This window comes from Salvia miltiorrhiza, chromosome 1 (genome assembly GCF_028751815.1).
Source record: "Salvia miltiorrhiza cultivar Shanhuang (shh) chromosome 1, IMPLAD_Smil_shh, whole genome shotgun sequence".
NCBI classification, from domain to species: Eukaryota; Viridiplantae; Streptophyta; class Magnoliopsida; order Lamiales; family Lamiaceae; genus Salvia; species Salvia miltiorrhiza.
Window position 1 is genome coordinate 69,368,569 of NC_080387.1, and position 17,292 is coordinate 69,385,860.

At 30.4% G+C, this 17,292-nt stretch overlaps 2 protein-coding genes across 2 annotated transcripts; one reads left to right on the plus strand and one right to left on the minus strand.

Moving 5' to 3' along the window:
* The first annotated feature begins 6,551 nt into the window (after nucleotides 1–6,551).
* LOC131005493 (GATA transcription factor 5-like) lies at nucleotides 6,552–8,234 on the plus strand. Its single transcript, XM_057932497.1, has 3 exons — nucleotides 6,552–6,826; nucleotides 6,925–7,249; nucleotides 7,348–8,234. Exons 2-3 carry the CDS (start codon nucleotides 6,944–6,946, stop codon nucleotides 8,032–8,034), a joined length of 993 nt encoding a protein of 330 aa, XP_057788480.1. The 5' UTR covers nucleotides 6,552–6,826; nucleotides 6,925–6,943; the 3' UTR covers nucleotides 8,035–8,234.
* A 4,625-nt stretch (nucleotides 8,235–12,859) lies between these two features.
* On the minus strand, nucleotides 12,860–16,652 carry LOC131005494 (uncharacterized). Its single transcript, XM_057932498.1, has 13 exons — nucleotides 16,542–16,652; nucleotides 16,297–16,466; nucleotides 15,372–15,503; nucleotides 15,215–15,274; nucleotides 14,963–15,039; nucleotides 14,793–14,849; nucleotides 14,637–14,703; nucleotides 14,451–14,510; nucleotides 14,192–14,268; nucleotides 14,036–14,092; nucleotides 13,675–13,795; nucleotides 13,206–13,335; nucleotides 12,860–13,083 (listed from the first exon to the last, which is right to left on the minus strand). The coding sequence occupies exons 2-12, from the start codon at nucleotides 16,453–16,455 to the stop codon at nucleotides 13,207–13,209; spliced, it is 996 nt and encodes a 331-aa protein (XP_057788481.1). The 5' UTR covers nucleotides 16,456–16,466; nucleotides 16,542–16,652; the 3' UTR covers nucleotides 12,860–13,083; nucleotide 13,206.
* Nucleotides 16,653–17,292: the final 640 nt, after the last annotated feature.

Here is a 17,292-nt window from a genome sequence, read left to right on the forward strand (position 1 = left end):
CATCAAAAAATTAAATCTATCTATTATTAAATAGAATACATTTTTGAGAGCCCACATTCATTCTCTATCCTACGTGGCGCTCTCAATAATCTCCATTCTCTTTTTTTTTAATTTCTACATTTTACTCATTTTCAATAATAATTAAATATACATATATTATTTGATTCATCATTAATTTCCCATCATTAACATCAATTAGTTATCATCTTGCATTTGGAAAGATAAAATTTATGCTCATTAATTAAAACCTTCCTTATATAATGGCATCAATTACTTTTCATATTTTATACGATATTAGTTAAATTCTAATTTAAAATGCATCATGTTCAAGGATGTATGCTTTAATATATTATTGCTTTTTTATACAGATCTATAATATTATTTATTTATACTCTAATAACATAAGTCATTTATATTTTTCATATTTTATACTATAATATTGGCTCTATTTAAGCTTCAACCAAAGCAAATCAAATGCAGCATGTTCAAAGTTTCACAATAAAATATGATAGTAAGGCCAAATTGTCGTTTTTCAAAACATTCATTAGTGTTCTTTTAGTTTTTTTAATTCACCTTTTGGAAATGATATTTCTTTAATTGATATTATTCTAATTATTCATTAATATTTATCAATCAGCTAATTAATTGGCATGTTACGAAACATAATTTGTGGCAATATTAATTACATTAATAAATTTTCCTTTTTTATACTACTTTTCACCTATAAATTATAGAATTTTGCAACCAATTTCATCCACAATATTAGTTCTTTATGCATCTTCATTCTCTTTTCCTATTCAGCAGCTGCGAATGCTATGATATATATTGTATTGTGTGTTAGCAAATTAAGATGATTCTGAAAGTCTCAAGAGAAAAAAGAATTTTCTCATAAATAAGAGATCTCAAGGATTCTTGTTGAAGCAGAAGCTCTAGATCTTAGTCTTAGCAAGGAAACCATCACAAATTGCTTACATTGTAAAAAAAAGTATAAAACTCCATCTAAAGAGAATAATGTCTCCAAATGTTGGTTTGATGTATCATTTTCAAATAGATTTGAGAGATATAGATTAATGGCATGTTGTACAATATATAAATCTAGATTTGTGATTAATATGTATATCTTGATTGTTGATTAATATTAATCAACCAATAATAAGAAGTTCCAAAATATAGTTTGTGGCAAAAAATATTGATTATAACAATAAATTTTCTAATTCTATATTATTTTTCTACCTTTAATTTCTAGAATTCTTCAATCAATTTCACTAACATTTCATATTGTCTATGCTCACTCATTCAGACATTTGCAATTAAAAGAGTATTTTCAATATTATATTTGTTGTATTTTCTTCATTCAGAGTTTCAGACTTTTCAACCAACCAATGAAGTATATATTTTCCTTCATTCCGATTTTTCAATTATATGTATTTTCACTCTAATGGATTTACATTTATTGTTGAAGAAATATATCATGAATGCTTTTTTCTTAACCTTGTGCTTTCATGTATATATAGTCAGATTTTGTTGGTAGTAGTAATAAGAAGTTGTGTTACTTGTGCATGTCAGTATATATACTCGATGATGTACTATAGTAATTGATATTCATTGAAAAAATTGAAATACTAATTAGAATATAATAGACTAAGTAATTATTGGGAAACTAATTAAAATAGTAGACTAAGTAACTACTTAGAATTATAATAAGAAACTGAAATTAATATTAAAAGGATAAGGAAACAAATTACTATTAGAAAACTAATTAAAACATAGTAATAGATTAAGTAACTAATTTGAAAAATAAACTAATCTATATATTAAATTTATTAATTATATATAAAAATTAAATATATTGAATGCACTACATTCATCCTCAATTTTAGGTGGCATCTTCTCCATTGTCCATTCTTAGCTATTATAAAACCTCTATCCCACATGAAAAACATATTAAACTTTAACAATTCATAACCTAAATAAAATGACATTCATCATTCCTATATTAGGCATTTGTTATTCCTATATTGATCTTCTATTAAATTTTATCATGGATAAATTTGCAATTCGTGTGGGTTTCACCACATGGCGAATCCCCCCAATTTTTTATTATTATTTTTTTTAAATCGGATTCGCGAATCGGGTGCGTCCACCTCACGAATCTGGTGCATTTAGGGTGCATTGAGGGTTATTTTGAATAATTTCATTATTTTTAGGCTCTTTTACAATTTTTTCAATTTATTGCCTTACAATTATTTGTGTCTCTTCGATCCCTCAACAAAGAATAATTCAATTTTAAGAAATTATAATCCTACTAGATTTTATTTTCTAAGTTCTATCATAATTAGTAGTAAACTAATAAATTAAATAATTATAAGAATACAAGTGGCAGATTGAAATGCTTTATCTTGCAATTTCAGCTATTATATGTATTTTATTTCTTAATATTTGACTTATATTTGCAATGCAACATTTAATTTATGAATGTTCTTTTCTTTTTTTCAATTTAATTGGTCATATATAATAAAATATAAATATAACAGACGTATCATTCACGAATCGCATCGATCCTATATGTTTTGAAAATCTGTATCCCCACACCCGAATCGTATCGCTCCCGCACGCGCCCCTCGCACCTGTACAACATAGAGTATCATGTTAGTTGATATTTCTATTTGAATTTTTTTATTATTTTAATTCTTTGTTATTTATACATTAATAATTAATGTATATTTTGTATTGTTCGAATTTTGGTTGAGATGTATAATCAACTAATCTAACAAAGTATATTTGATTATTTAGCTATTTTATAAAATGAAAATGTATAGTAACAACAATTTTTTTATTAATTCTCTAATTATTACGGGTATGAATTTGTGAATTCTAAATGAGTTTCATCGCAAATATATACTTTGAATTTGATTATTTATATTTTCTTATTCATATTATTAATATACCATAGTTGTTACAAGTTATTTGATTGTGTAGATTTTTATAAAATTTAAACTGATTCGACAAATTGGCATATATTACTATATGAGTCAAGAATGGATAGTAAAATCACTTACTAATAGAGGTTTGAACTAATAAAATTACATATATAAATGAAATATCTAAACTGATTAGAGTTCTATTTGTTAGAGAGTTGACAATTGAAGTTATGGTTAAATATAATTTCATATTTGATGATGTGATGCTCAAAACTCTAGACGAGATGATGCTCTTTCAAGTTTCAGATAAGATGATGATCATAAGTTAGAGGTGATTTGTCAAGTTTGAGACGAGATGATGCCCACAACTTGGTTGCTTTTAAAACTCCAAATGATTTATTTGATGTTTGATAACTCAGTTATGAACTTTTAAACATCAAGGCGAGATGATTTTCATAATTAGTTATGATCTTACAAGTTCGATTATGATCTTTCAAACTCCAGATAAAATTATGATCAAAAGGAAAATTAAAAATATTAAACAAAATTAATAAATCTTGTAAAACCAAATGAAACAAATCCCTCTAAAAAAAGGCAACAAATAAATCCTTCATCGTACCTATATCAAATTTATATATTTTTCTACTTTTTTTCTCTTACCCGTCAACTTTTTATAAAATTTCATATGAAAGCTTATAGGAGTATAAAAGAGTATTTTTATTATCTCAAAAAAATTGATATTTAATTGTTAAAAGTTGTTGAGATTAATATATACTCCATCCGTCCACGAGGGAGTATATATTAAATGGATTTGGAGATTTTTAAATGGGAAAAATCTGTTGTGGGTTAGGGTGATTAGGGCAAGCCAAGGGGAGTTGAGTTGGGATGGAGAAGGATTCTGGGTCGGGGGTAATAGAGGCTTGGGTGTGGGGTGGTGGAAGCGGGTCCTGGAGTTAAGTCGGGGGAAAAGGACAAATGGTTTAGGGAGAACCTTGCTTCGAGAATTGGGGAGGGTAATCAACTGAGTTTTTGGAATCATTGTTGGGCGGGGGGTAGAACTTTGGCGGAAGAGTTTCCACGACTCTTTCACCTTAGCGCTCACTGGGAATGTAGCACTCACCGGGCAGGGGGTAGAACTTTGGAATCATTCTGGTACCATGTGCAATGAAAAAAAATTCCTTGCCTAAGCAAAAAAAAAATAAAAAACTATCTCCGTTCACGAAAGAACTTTATATCTTTTCTTTTTAGGACGTCTACAAAAAAACTTCCTACTTATTTTTTTGACTATACCCCACCACTTATAATTACTCTTACTTTTCACTTTTCACAACTCTCAATATTAATTACTGTATAACACTTTTCACCACTCTCAATACACTCAACTACCTTTTATCCACTCTCTATACATTCAACAACATTTTTTCTTAAAACCCGTGTCACTCACTCTTAGGAAGTTTTTTCATAGACAGAGGGAGTATAATTTAAAATGTATCACTAATTTAATTAATTATATAAAAATATTTGATATATTTTATCATAAAAATAGCGTAAAATATATAAATTACAAGATAAAGTATTTACCCGTCGAATTTCGACGGGTAATACACTAGTTAAAATCTTATAGTGAAAATTTTTATATGTCGCATCAGTTGGTTGCAATAAATAACATACTTCAGTACCACACTGATGACTGATTATTGACCAGTCTCTTATTTGAATGGAGAGAGGCTAAGTTTTAATTATTTATATTTCTGACTCGTACAATTTTTATTTTTTATACTTCATTAGTGTAGTCTACGTTAGTATGTTTTTATTTTTTTATCATATAATTTATAAGGTATAAGAGAGAAAAAAGAAAAAAAAAATACTAAGGAGAACTTAGCTGTAGAGATGGGGACACGATCTGACTTATTATTAAATACAAAAACCATAATATTGATTTTTCGTCTCCACTGACTAACACGGCTAAATAGTAGTAGCAATTTTGTAATAACAATACAAGCAATTCTAGAATTATTATAGAGGGTAATGATTTGGATCAATCTAATTCGGATCAAATGTAAGAGTACCCGCAGTGAATGCCCTGATAGGGGGTCACAAGTCACTCATCCTATCGGGTCGCCCTCTGCAGCCTCCTCCCATTCGAGTGATAGATCAGGTCAAACTTGATATTTTTTTAAATCGGGCGCGTGTTTTACACGCTCCTAAAAAAATAAATAAATAAATAAATAAAACTTTTTGTTTAATTTTGAAATTTCGGCCAAAATCAGTTCAGTTCCTTAATTTTAAATTTTGAAGCTTACAATAATGCCCTTAAATTTGAAACATATCAGTTCAGTTCCTTTCGATTCCTCAATTGTAATATTATAGTCATGATTAAACTGCTCTTAATCTAAATTGGTGGAAGCTCCTAGGTTGTTTTTTTATTGAAACAATTTTAGAAACAAATTATTGTTTTGTTTTCTAAAGATTAGTTTACTTTGATTAAATAAATTTCATTTGAAAATGATGGATAAAAAATAATTAAATATTATATTTTTTCATTTTCTTTATCATATGTTTTCTAAAAAAAAATCGTTAGTAAATTGTGTTATTTAAATTTGTGCAATTAAATTTAAATGAAAAATACAAAAATCAAAACTAAAAAATAAGGTCAGCTATCATGTCATCCCACTGCGGCCTCTTTAACCCAATGCGGTCCTCCCTTTATCATGTCAGCTATCAGGTCACCCCCACTGTGAATGCTCTAATAAATATTCAATTTTCAACATAAAAGAAATATTCTTACCCTTTTAATATTTATTATATTTTTCATTCAAAGTTTTTAATAATATTATATATATTGGAAAAAATACTCCATTAAATGTTTGTATTTTCAAGAAGAATTTTGACTGATTATATAAATATATTAATTGAATAACAAATAATTATTAAATTTGCTTTCAAAATCATCATTAAGTGGATTTTTTTTTAAAAAAGGATTATTTATTTATATTAAAATATACTACTATAATTTTACTTTCCATTTTTAGAAATATGTTAATTTATAATTTTTTTAAAATAATACTCCCATCGTCCACCAAATATGTACTTATTTGGGGATGACACGTGTTTCAAAAAAATGATTAAGTATGTGTGAGTGAAACAAAAAATGGACGGACCAAAAAAATATGAATATGCTCATTTGGTGGACGGGTGGCGTAATATAGTATAATTAAATTTTGAATTTAATTTAAAATATATAACAAATTGGTAAACCTTTACTAGGGGTAATATTATGATTATTTTGTCCTCATTATTCCATTAATTTGATCCTATTAAATTTACCCTATTATAAATTTGTGATTTTTCGTTTTAATTTTCGCTATTTCATTGTTGACCACATTGGAAATAACCCATCCATTCACAACTCATAGATAACACGGTTAAGTAATACTGCAAGCAATTCTAGAATTATTACAAATTTTTGATTATTCGTTTCAATTTTGTGTATTTCATTGTTGACCGCATTGGAAATAACCCGTCTTAAATTTGACTTTTCTAATCCAAAATCGTAATGGTCAATGCAAAAATCGTAGTGGAAACTGTAGATACGGTCCGAAGTCGAACAATCGAACCTTTTTCCATTGTCCAATTCCATGCAAAAAACTATGAATAGTCAGCCATTCATTCATTAAAAATATCGCCTCAGTGAAATAATACAGTGCGTTACAACTCACCATTATACCATACACAACATCATTTTATAAAGTTAAAAAATATAAATACAAAAAGGAAAAGGAAAAAACCATTAACACTCCCCCCACCAGTTTCGCCCACGAACCAGCCTTCATTTCTGTGCTCATCTTCTTCTACCCTCTCTCTCTCCTCTCTCTCTTTCTAATTAACCTACTGTTCCTATCCAGGTATATAAATATATGAATTTATGCATGAGGAATTTCGGTTTCGAGTATTAATTGGATAATTTGTTGATAGAATTTTGGCGATTTTTCCTTTTTTTCAGTTTTTGGAATTTTGGAATAATGGAGTGCATTGAGGCACGTGCGCTGAAACCGAGTTTCCTGTCGCAAATGGCCATGAAAACGAATTCTCAGGTTTATTACAACGACGACGTTTGGTGTTTGACCGGAGTTAACAACGTTGTTTCCGACGATTTTCCCGTTGAGGACCTGCTTAACCTTGATCTCCCCGAAAAGGATTTTCAGGAGTTGTGTTTTTCTCAAGAAGATGAGGAAATCTCTCAAAAAGGAAATTCGCTTTATTCCTCTTCTTCGTCTTCCAATTTTTCCGGCGACTTCGACAGCCTCTCCGTGGAGCTCGCCGTTCCGGTAATTTTCAATTGATTATTTTTTTTTAAAAAAAATTAACATGCAAAATTTAGAATTAATTCTAATATTTTTATTTTTTTTCCTTTTTGAGATTATAGGTTGAGGATTTGGAGAATTTGGAATGGTTGTCGCAATTTGTGGATGACTCAACGCCGGAGGTGTCGCTATTGTGCCCGGCCGGAAGTTTCGTGGCGCAAACCGGAGCGTTTTCATTGAACCGGTCGCATCCGGTTCACAAGCTGCAGCAGGCGCAGAGGATTCCGGCTCCGTATTTCCCGGTTCCGATTCCGGTTAAGGCTAGGAGCAAGCGGCCGAGGTTTACCGGGCGGCCGTGGTACCTGGCGTCGCCGCCGTTGAGTTCCGCCGACTCATCCTCAACGACGTCTTCGTCGCACGGCTCCTCCACTTTACCTACGTTTGTCTGGTCGGACACGGTTCATGACTCCGAGTGGTTCTCCAGCGCGGAAAAACCGGCGGCCAAGAAGCAGAAGCGGAAAACAGATGCCGACAGCGGACCGGTTTCGGGCCGGAGATGCACGCACTGTCAGGTGCAGAAGACGCCGCAGTGGCGGACCGGGCCGCTGGGTCCGAAAACGCTGTGCAACGCTTGCGGCGTCCGGTTCAAGTCGGGCCGGCTCTTTCCCGAGTATAGACCGGCTTTCAGCCCGACTTATTCGAAGGAGTTGCATTCGAATAGCCACCGGAAGGTTTTGGAGATGCGGCAGAAGAAGGAGAAGGTCGTTGCGGTCGAACCGGAGTCGATTCCGGCGGTTCAGAGTCAGTGAGGTTTAGGATTCGTGCTAGTTTTAGAACTGGTAGGTGCAGACCGGTGGCTGCTGATATGTGCAATTTTGGTGGCGAACCGTAGAGATAGGGAGGTTATGAATTTAATTGTTCTTTTTTTCTTTTAATGTAATTCATCTTTTTTGCAGTGTCTAGACTGTTTTAAATTAGCGATGATAATATTTATAATTAGTTTCATCAATTAAGGTTATTTTGCACATTTCATTTAACAATCTTCGTCTTGTAATTTTTCTTTTTCACATTGCCGATAAGAGCAATTTAGCAAATCATTAAAGACTAAAAATATGTACATGCAAAATTCATTTAGCCTGTTTTGATTAGGTTTATGAATCTTTGCATTCAAAAAAAGATTGTACTAGTTCTTGAATAATACTCTCTCCGTCCCAAAAAATTATGATCCAATGGAGGTGGCACGAGTTTTTAAAAAAAGTCTAATAGTTATATTTAAGTGAAGATTGAATCTCACATCTTTTTGTAAATAGTGAAAAAGAAAGTTTGTGAGATCATTTCCAAATAAAAAAATATCACAATTTTCAAGAACATCCGATATGATAATAAGATCATAATTTCCAGGGATATATATATATATATATATATTATTTTGAATTGAAAATATAAGAAAATATGAATCAATCAAAGTGTCATAATAATGTACGAATTAGATTAACAAAATGTGATAAATTTATAGCGCTAGGTCAAAAAAGGAAATTCGAAGTGATAAGCAAAAAAAAAAAAAAATTACGAAAGAAGTGATTTATGCAATTGGGATTTAAAAGGCATCCATCTTTTTCCTATAAAAATTATGATCATTATTTATGGAGGGGCATAACAGTGGTTGTGTTGACAATGACAAATTTCTCACCTCAAAATCTTGTAAAATGCAATTATTGGGGGTAAATATGTCATTTCAAGTGGAATTCGTTCTCGCAAAGTCATCCTCACTAGGAAAAGTAGTGAGGTTGAAGAATTCAAAACGGTCGAGCGGTTTCTGGCGATTTGCCTTTGAAAAGGCAAAATTCATTGACGCAAGAGCTAGGTGATTTTACAGTTTTACCCCCACGAGTAATTCATTGATTGGATTTGAAGATAAAGCAAATAGTAGTAATATATTACTCCCTCGTTTCTCTAAAATAGGCTCAATTCTTTTGAGAGCACAAAAAGATTAAAAAATTTACTATCGAGGAGAAAAGTGACGTGATTCACATTAATTAAATCATTTTTTTCACTTACAATAAAAAAAAAATGAGTCTATTCTAATAGAACAGGGGAATATTTGTTTCGATATGCATTTTGAATGGATAAAATTTTAAGAGTATAAAATATTGAATGTTTGATAAATATAACTCACACTACCCCATCATTTTTGGATACATAAATTAGAAAAATGTAATTAATGCATAAGATAAATTGGTGAAAGATATTTAAAAATTATTTTAAGTGGATTGATATATTGATAACAATTTAAATAATTAATCTTTTATTAAACATAATATGAGATATTATTTTTTTTAGAAAACATAATATGAGATATTATTAATAGAATATCTTAATACTCCATAATAATTGGAACATTAATGATAGAACGAAAAAAGCATTATGTATTGATAAAATTAAAAATATAAAAATAAATATATGTGTACAAAAATAGAAACACTATACTTACTTTATACGGATCAAAATAACAAAAAAATAACCCATTTTTCTTTCATCAAACAGAGATAGTATTATGGAATATGGATGTAAGTGGGCACCGGTTTGGCATTTACGTCATTTAGGTGGGCTTGGGCCCCACAGTTTGTTGCGTGGCATTTGCCATTTTGCTGTTGCCCTTTGCAATGTGTAATTACTTTTAATTCAACTTCACATGGTGGCAAACTTTAAAATTTGAAATATTCATTACCTAAAAAATAAATGAAATATTCATAGTAAAAATCAGCCCCCTTTTTATTAAATTAAAACAGTTAGGTACCACCATTGTGGGTTCTTTAGATGATTTGGTTCTTTTCTAAAAAGAGTTATTATGAGCTCAACCATTTTATTTATGAGTTCTACTTTAAAAAATAAATTAATCGTCACACATTTTCAAATTTATAAGCACTTAATAATTTTAAAAGTTAATTAAAAGAGTTTATAAGTTCACCCTTACACCGTAAAAAAAAAAAAAACTGTAGACGTCACTACTCTATTTTTTTTGTTGATAAATTTACAATATTAGATAAAGAAATTAAATGGCCGCGCCACACGTCACTACTCTATTTTAGTATTATAATTTGTCACTGTAAAATTATGCTATAACTTAATTATTATAATTGTGTTAGAGGAATAAGAACTATATAACTTGTTCGTATAAAAAGATCTTAATTTGTTAGGTTGTGTTAAGGAGATATATATATATATATATATATATATATATAAAACTGTTAGGTAATAATTAGGTTTTACTTTGGACTTAAGCATCTCTCTCTCTCTCCAATCGATTCCAATTTCTGTCATTCTGTTATTTGACATTTAATCCGAAGTAATTATTCGCCACCTTTTTCAAAAAATTGTTGTTCTAACGCATGATACTCATACGAGAAGACACGACTTAAATTGGCGAAAATTAACAATTTTTATAACGAAAGCAATAACTTATTTATTCAAGTGAGCACCACTTTATAAAGATTTATGAGACTTATTTATAAATAATCGTAGGAAAACTACAAAAAATATTGTAGTCTTTTTTATTTTTTAAAAGTTTTTGTTGGCTACTTTCATAAAGTTGTTACGATTCATGATTAATTTAACTTATTTAGAGTTTCAGCTCACACGCTCACATATTTACGCTTGGATAACGCAAACCCCCAATCTACTGATTTAAAGGAAAAACGTCTTATATCATCTGAACTGCACTTTGTAATTAATTCAAGATTAATTAGATAGTAATAGGCACATCTCCCGACTCCTATAGACTAGGATCTATTTTGTTTGTTGTTTGATTTTCTCGTTCGATAGGATTATGATTTGTACTTGGAAGTTTCAATGTTTAGAATTGCTATTCTATAGATTTGTCTTAGGCTTTATATTTATTCATCGATGAGTAATATTCTCTCTTGTTAGGTTTTTTCACCACTAAAAAGATGGCAAAGCGCTTCAATAACTTGAAAGATCAAATTAAAGAATGTACTCGTTAGAATAACAGCTTATCGATCGATACGATGCCGTATATAGTATAAATTGAAGCTTTGGTTGAAAAATCAGATAATAGAAAACATGACTAGTTAAAAATATCCATTTATTGCAGCATTTTATGACCCAATTTATTCGGTTTAATTTGTACTCTCTCATATCTCAATGTTTGATGTGGAATGACGAAGGGGCCTTCATAGGGACGGCACAGCCACCAACTTTCACCGTTCAAATTGTCAATTCAAGAAAATTATTATCCAATATTTGAAACCTTATTGTATCATGCAAATAATAAATATGCTCATATTTAAGTACCATCTACACAAACAAACACGTAAATCATTGTCACTTGAAATAAAATGAAGGCAAAATGCCATTTAGCGATAAAGAACCCAAATGTTAAAAACTAGCATATATAATTACCACTATCCCTATATAACTCGTTAATTAATTTCAAATTTGAGTGGCTATGATGAGTCAAATACTATCTACACCTCTTCCAATGGGTGGTCACTTAGGCTAAATTTTCTCCCGACGCCATCAAATTTTCATAATTGAATAATTTGACAACGGAATTATATATATGTTTTTCCAATTTTTTTTTTCAAGTTTGATGGCCACACTATTCAAGTCTTTGTCTATTTAAATTGCCACCAATAATAACTTGTCGCATTACTACTTGTTGTTGGGGGGGGGGGGGGGGGTGGAGTCCGGCCTCCTGTTGCGTTACGTGCAACATCTTCGATTGTATTTACAGATGATTATTGTGTGTCGAGAATAGTGAAGATCTATCGAATTTTATTTATGAAAATTTATTAGATATGTATAATTATGTAATAGAGAGTTGTGATTTTAAAAAAAAAATGGGACAATTGATCCAATATATGCCCCGGACGCATATACATTAAACTTTTTATTTAAATATTATTTAATTATAGTTAATGCAGATAAAATCGTATATCCTATTTTAAAAATATATTTAATTAAAGTTAATATATTTATGTTTACGATTGTGTACATATATATGATACGGTAAAAATATTTTTAAAAATAAAAAATGAAATAGTGTCAACGAAGCGTAGGGACTAGTGTTTCATGTGTTAGTGGCATACTTTAAATGGAACAGAGAGGCAAGTATTAATCCAAGTGGCCCTTCACAAAAAATTATTAAATTGTTTTTTTTAGAGAGAGAAATTAATGAATTATTGGTGTTGCTTAAAGTTGGAATAAGGCATGTCATGTGGAAGTGGTTAGGAATCATTACGGTACAGCTTAGTTAACTGGATATTTATTTTGCCTTTTTTTCGTTTTATAATTGTGTTAAAATAAGGAAGAGTAAATTTGCTCCCCCACTTTGACTTGAAGAATTCAAAGCCATGCTATAATTATTGAAGATTGTCATTTTTATGTTTTGTGAAGGTGTGATTGATGACGCTCACAATGTAACAATGTAAATACTGCTACATATAAACTTATTAATATAGAGCGTATACGAATTAATTAAAATAAATAATATTTTATGTATACAAGATATCAGTTTAGCATATTCAGATTAAATTCCCCCAAAAGCCTTCAAAATTCTATACACAAATAAAGAACAAAAAACTTAAAAGACAGCTTAAAAAACAATGTTGCAAGTTGGGTAACAAATTTTTAATTTTAAAACCCCTAAAAAAGTTAAAGAGAGAGAGAGAGAGGAAAAAAAAAACTTAAATTGTGTGATGTTTATATCTAGTGAAATACTAATAAATACAAACAATATACTGACTAACAAAAATGGAACTCTCTAATAAAGGATTCTTCAAAATTGTAAGGAAATGGTTTACTGTCAAATCTCTTTTTCGGAAATCCACAGCGGCTACCTGCAACATTATATATCAAAACAAATGAAAAATTACATTTTATAAATTAGAGCCCAAAAAAGAAAAACTCCAATAATAAATTAGTACCTCTTTTTTTTTTTTTGAGAATTTAAAATTAGTACCTCATTGTTTGGAAAATAGACGATATAATATTCCAATGCAAAAAGCAGATGAGGAGAAAATAGCCCCTAAAAAGTATTTGGTGATATCGCTCTTATTTGTTGCTAGTTCAGCCTTCATTGCAAGAGTTGCCTGTCACCAAAAAAATGTCAATAAATAGAACATATAAGAATTTTTGTAAGAAAACAAAGTAAGCATTTTGAAAAATGAACAATCACGAGATAAACTAAAAGACTATAAACTTCTCAATGTTTCAAACAAGTGAATCTTTTTCTAAAAAAGTAACACAAATTTGTTTTGTGAATCTTAAATTTGACAAACTCCTTCCATGATCTTCATGCTTAACCAGTAACCACGCTCAAATATGTAATTTCATTTTATTTATAAAAATTATGTTATTTTCTAAATAAGTTCACTATCTTTATCATACTACTAAATATTTTTTGGAACAAAATTAACAGAAATCCTTACAATTTCAAGTTTGCGGTCGAAATTGCTGGAGAGATTAGTAAGCTCGGCCCTTGTTTCAGTAAGCTTGTTGGACAGACTGGTAATTTCAGCTCTCACATCGGCAAACTTGTCATCAATGCGCCTGAGTTTATATACAACTTAGTCAAATATAATGAAAAAAAAAAAAAGACGAGATACATGTATGATGGACTATCATTCAAGACGTAATTGATAGAATAGTCGATCTCATAACTTAAAAGTGATGATCTCAATCCTAAAGCATTTTCTAAGTCTAGTTATCAGAGTGCTGTAATGAGTAGAAATTACGAATAATGTAAAACAAAATAGAGAAATAATTCGACAACTGAATTTTGGTTGTTACCTTTTCTCAAGATTCAAATCCAAACGTTGTGCTGCAGTAATCTTTTCAATATCATGCCTATTAGGAAAAAGTGGGCATTAATTGAGCAACTTTATGTGAAAAACAATAGCATCAAAGAAAAAGAGTAAAAAAAGTTGAATCAAATTAGAAACAAACTTTAGTTCACCACTTAATTTCTCGATATCATTTTGAAGCTTTTCACCCTTGCTTTGCAATGGCGAAAACTTTTGATCCTGCATTAGAAAAGTGGGGGGGAAATAATAAATTCAACATCAACGATAGAAGATATACTTGACCTAAATTCAAATACTCAACTATGCTTGTATCTTGACTCGATTAAAAAAGAATGATATACTTGAAAAAGTTTATTGATATGAGAATTAAATTGCAAAATGCATGAAATGGTTTTTCTTACAAGGGAACTTTGTATTTCCGACTTCAACTTCACAGTATTTGTTTCATTTGCCATCACAACCTACAAAAATAACACGTTAATTGCAACACTATAAAAGTCGTGTGATTTTTCTTCGAAAAATAGCAAAATATTATGTTATTTCCGACAATTAGTCCTATCGAAATAAAACAAGCCCGAAAACCTCACATTATCGAGCTTGTTGGAGATATCAGTGGTTCTAGCCCTCATATCACTAAGCTCCCCATCAATGCGCCTAGTTTTGATCAAATTGAATGTCATAAAAAACAGGAATACATAAAATAAACATCAAGTGATATTCATGATGGAATTAGGAGCTCTTACCTTCTTTCTAGATTTAGATCCAAACGTTGTGCAGAAGTAACTTTGTCAATCTCATGCCTAATTGAAAAAAAGTGGTCATTAATCCAATACAACTCGTTTGAAGTTATAAGTATACACACACACACACACACACACACAAGAAGAAGAAGAAGCTCGAATTAAAGACAAACCTCAGTTTACCATGTAATTTGTCAATATCATTTTTGAGCTTCGCATCTTCACCTTGCAAAGACGAAGAATTGTTGTCCTATGTCATAAAGAGTAGACGATTGCATGAACAAAACTGTACATGACTTAATAGTTCTTCACATTGCTTTTATGTTTCAGACTTATGTTAGAAAACAAATATCAAGATATATAGACATTGCAAAATACTACTCCACTTAGGTCAGTGCTAAACCATCAATCTAACAATTTATTACCAGGCAACTTTGCACTTCGGACTTCAACTTTACAAGATTTGTTTCAGTTGCCATCATAACCTACAAAAAATATGATCAATTAACTCAAATCACAAATTTAATTTACATACAGCATAAAATCGAATCAAATTAATTTCATAATTCCGTAAATCCTTACTTTCTGCATCTCAGATTTTGAGGCGGCGTTTTGCAATATGTATTCCATACTGACATTGAGAACTAAAGTCATTTGAGATGTTATGGCCTCTGCCTGCTTTGTGTGGATGCCTTGTGCTTCTAAGCTCCTAATCTGGCCACAGTGAGAGAGATAGAGTGAGTATCAAATACATATCTTCTCTTAAAAAATATCAACAAAATAAAAAGAAGCTCCTAATCTCATCACAGTTACAGAGAGAGAGTGTACATCAAATACAGAGACGGAACCAAGTCCGGGGCAAGATCCCCCAATATTCAGGGATTTTTTTTTATTTATAATAATTACAATTATTTTGTATTTTGTGTTTTTTCCAACTTTTTTATATGCTTATAAAACAATGATTTCGTCCGTCCAAATTTATTTCTAAATACAAAAATATAATATTGTCTGTCCATTTCTAAATTCCTAGCTCCAGCAGTGATCAAAATGCATATAATCAAGTAAAAGAATATCAACAAAAGAAGCAGAAATAGCTAATGATACAAAGATCCTACACAACACGCAACGTGCAAAGGTATTGGAATTTCTCTTTTATAATATCTTCAGTCTCTTAACTCAAGACCAGTCATCATCAATACAAAGTACATTATAAAGAAAAGTCATAACTGCATATAATGACACTACTTTCAACTCTCTTTTGGTTTATTAGAAGATTTTTAAATGTTGGCACCAAAAAATGATCTCTACAATTTTTACAGTTTACAGAACACAGGCATTATACGATATTAAAATATAAGATCAAAATTATTAATTTAAAGAGAAGATCGGATGCCTTTCCAAAGTTCAACTCTACCTCACTATACCTCAGCTCAATTCTAGCTAGATGAATCAATTCAAAAACAAAAACAAACAAAAACCAAAAAACAAAATGAGAGAAGAGAGTTACCAAAGCGAGAGTGTCAAAGAGATAGATTGGTTTTTGATTGGGTGAACTCGACGAAAACGTGCGATAGGAAATGGTCGAATTCATCAATGAAGCTGAATTAATGCATCGCGATTTGGATAGCCGAATTCCAGATTGAATCAAACGAATACAAGAAGCCATCGATTTCCCCCCTAGAAATTACCCGAATTCAAACGGCAAAACAATGACGATGGACGGAAAAGATTAAAGATTAGTAGGTGGATTACTGCGGTATTACTGTTGGGAGGAGAGTGTCGACGGCATCGAGGGTTTTGTTGGAACATGTATTAGGTTATACTAGCTTTTTCAGCAAGAAACTTTTTGAAGATCAAATTATATGTACGTTTTCCTTTTTAGGTTAGGTGTAAATATAAATAAATTAATGAAAGTATATAAGTCGATATAACAATGCTCAGAGATAAACTATAAACTTTTTTTCAAGTAGCATTTAAGTTTTTTTGCTATTATTTTATCAAGATAAAACTAATAGTGAAAATATTACTGGTTATTTGGCTGTGAAATCATCATTGTCAGCGTGTGTTTATGTATGTATTTTTGTTATTTCTAGTAAAGTATATTACTTACATTAAACAACAACGTTCATATATTTTGTTTATTTAGGTCTGCATGATAGAGGATTCCCCAGCTACTGTATTTTGGCATTGTAAAGGCACTTTTGATTTATTTATTTTTTCCAAATCAAAATCAGATTTTATTATTTTGAATTTATGGGACTCGTGAGTTCACATTAGTTGATAAGAAACGTACATTTAGATATACTTTTATAATGGATTTAATTTTGAGGACTTCCGATTTTTAATTGGCCCAACCAAAACTTTTTATTAGCGACTACTGACTACTGAATAGTCTTCACATGTATGAATCTCTACGTTGTTTGAGTTAAACATGCGAAACCTCTAAACAATAAAGTATTTTAAACTACGAGATCACCTTATTATGTCAACTGCAATATAGAAA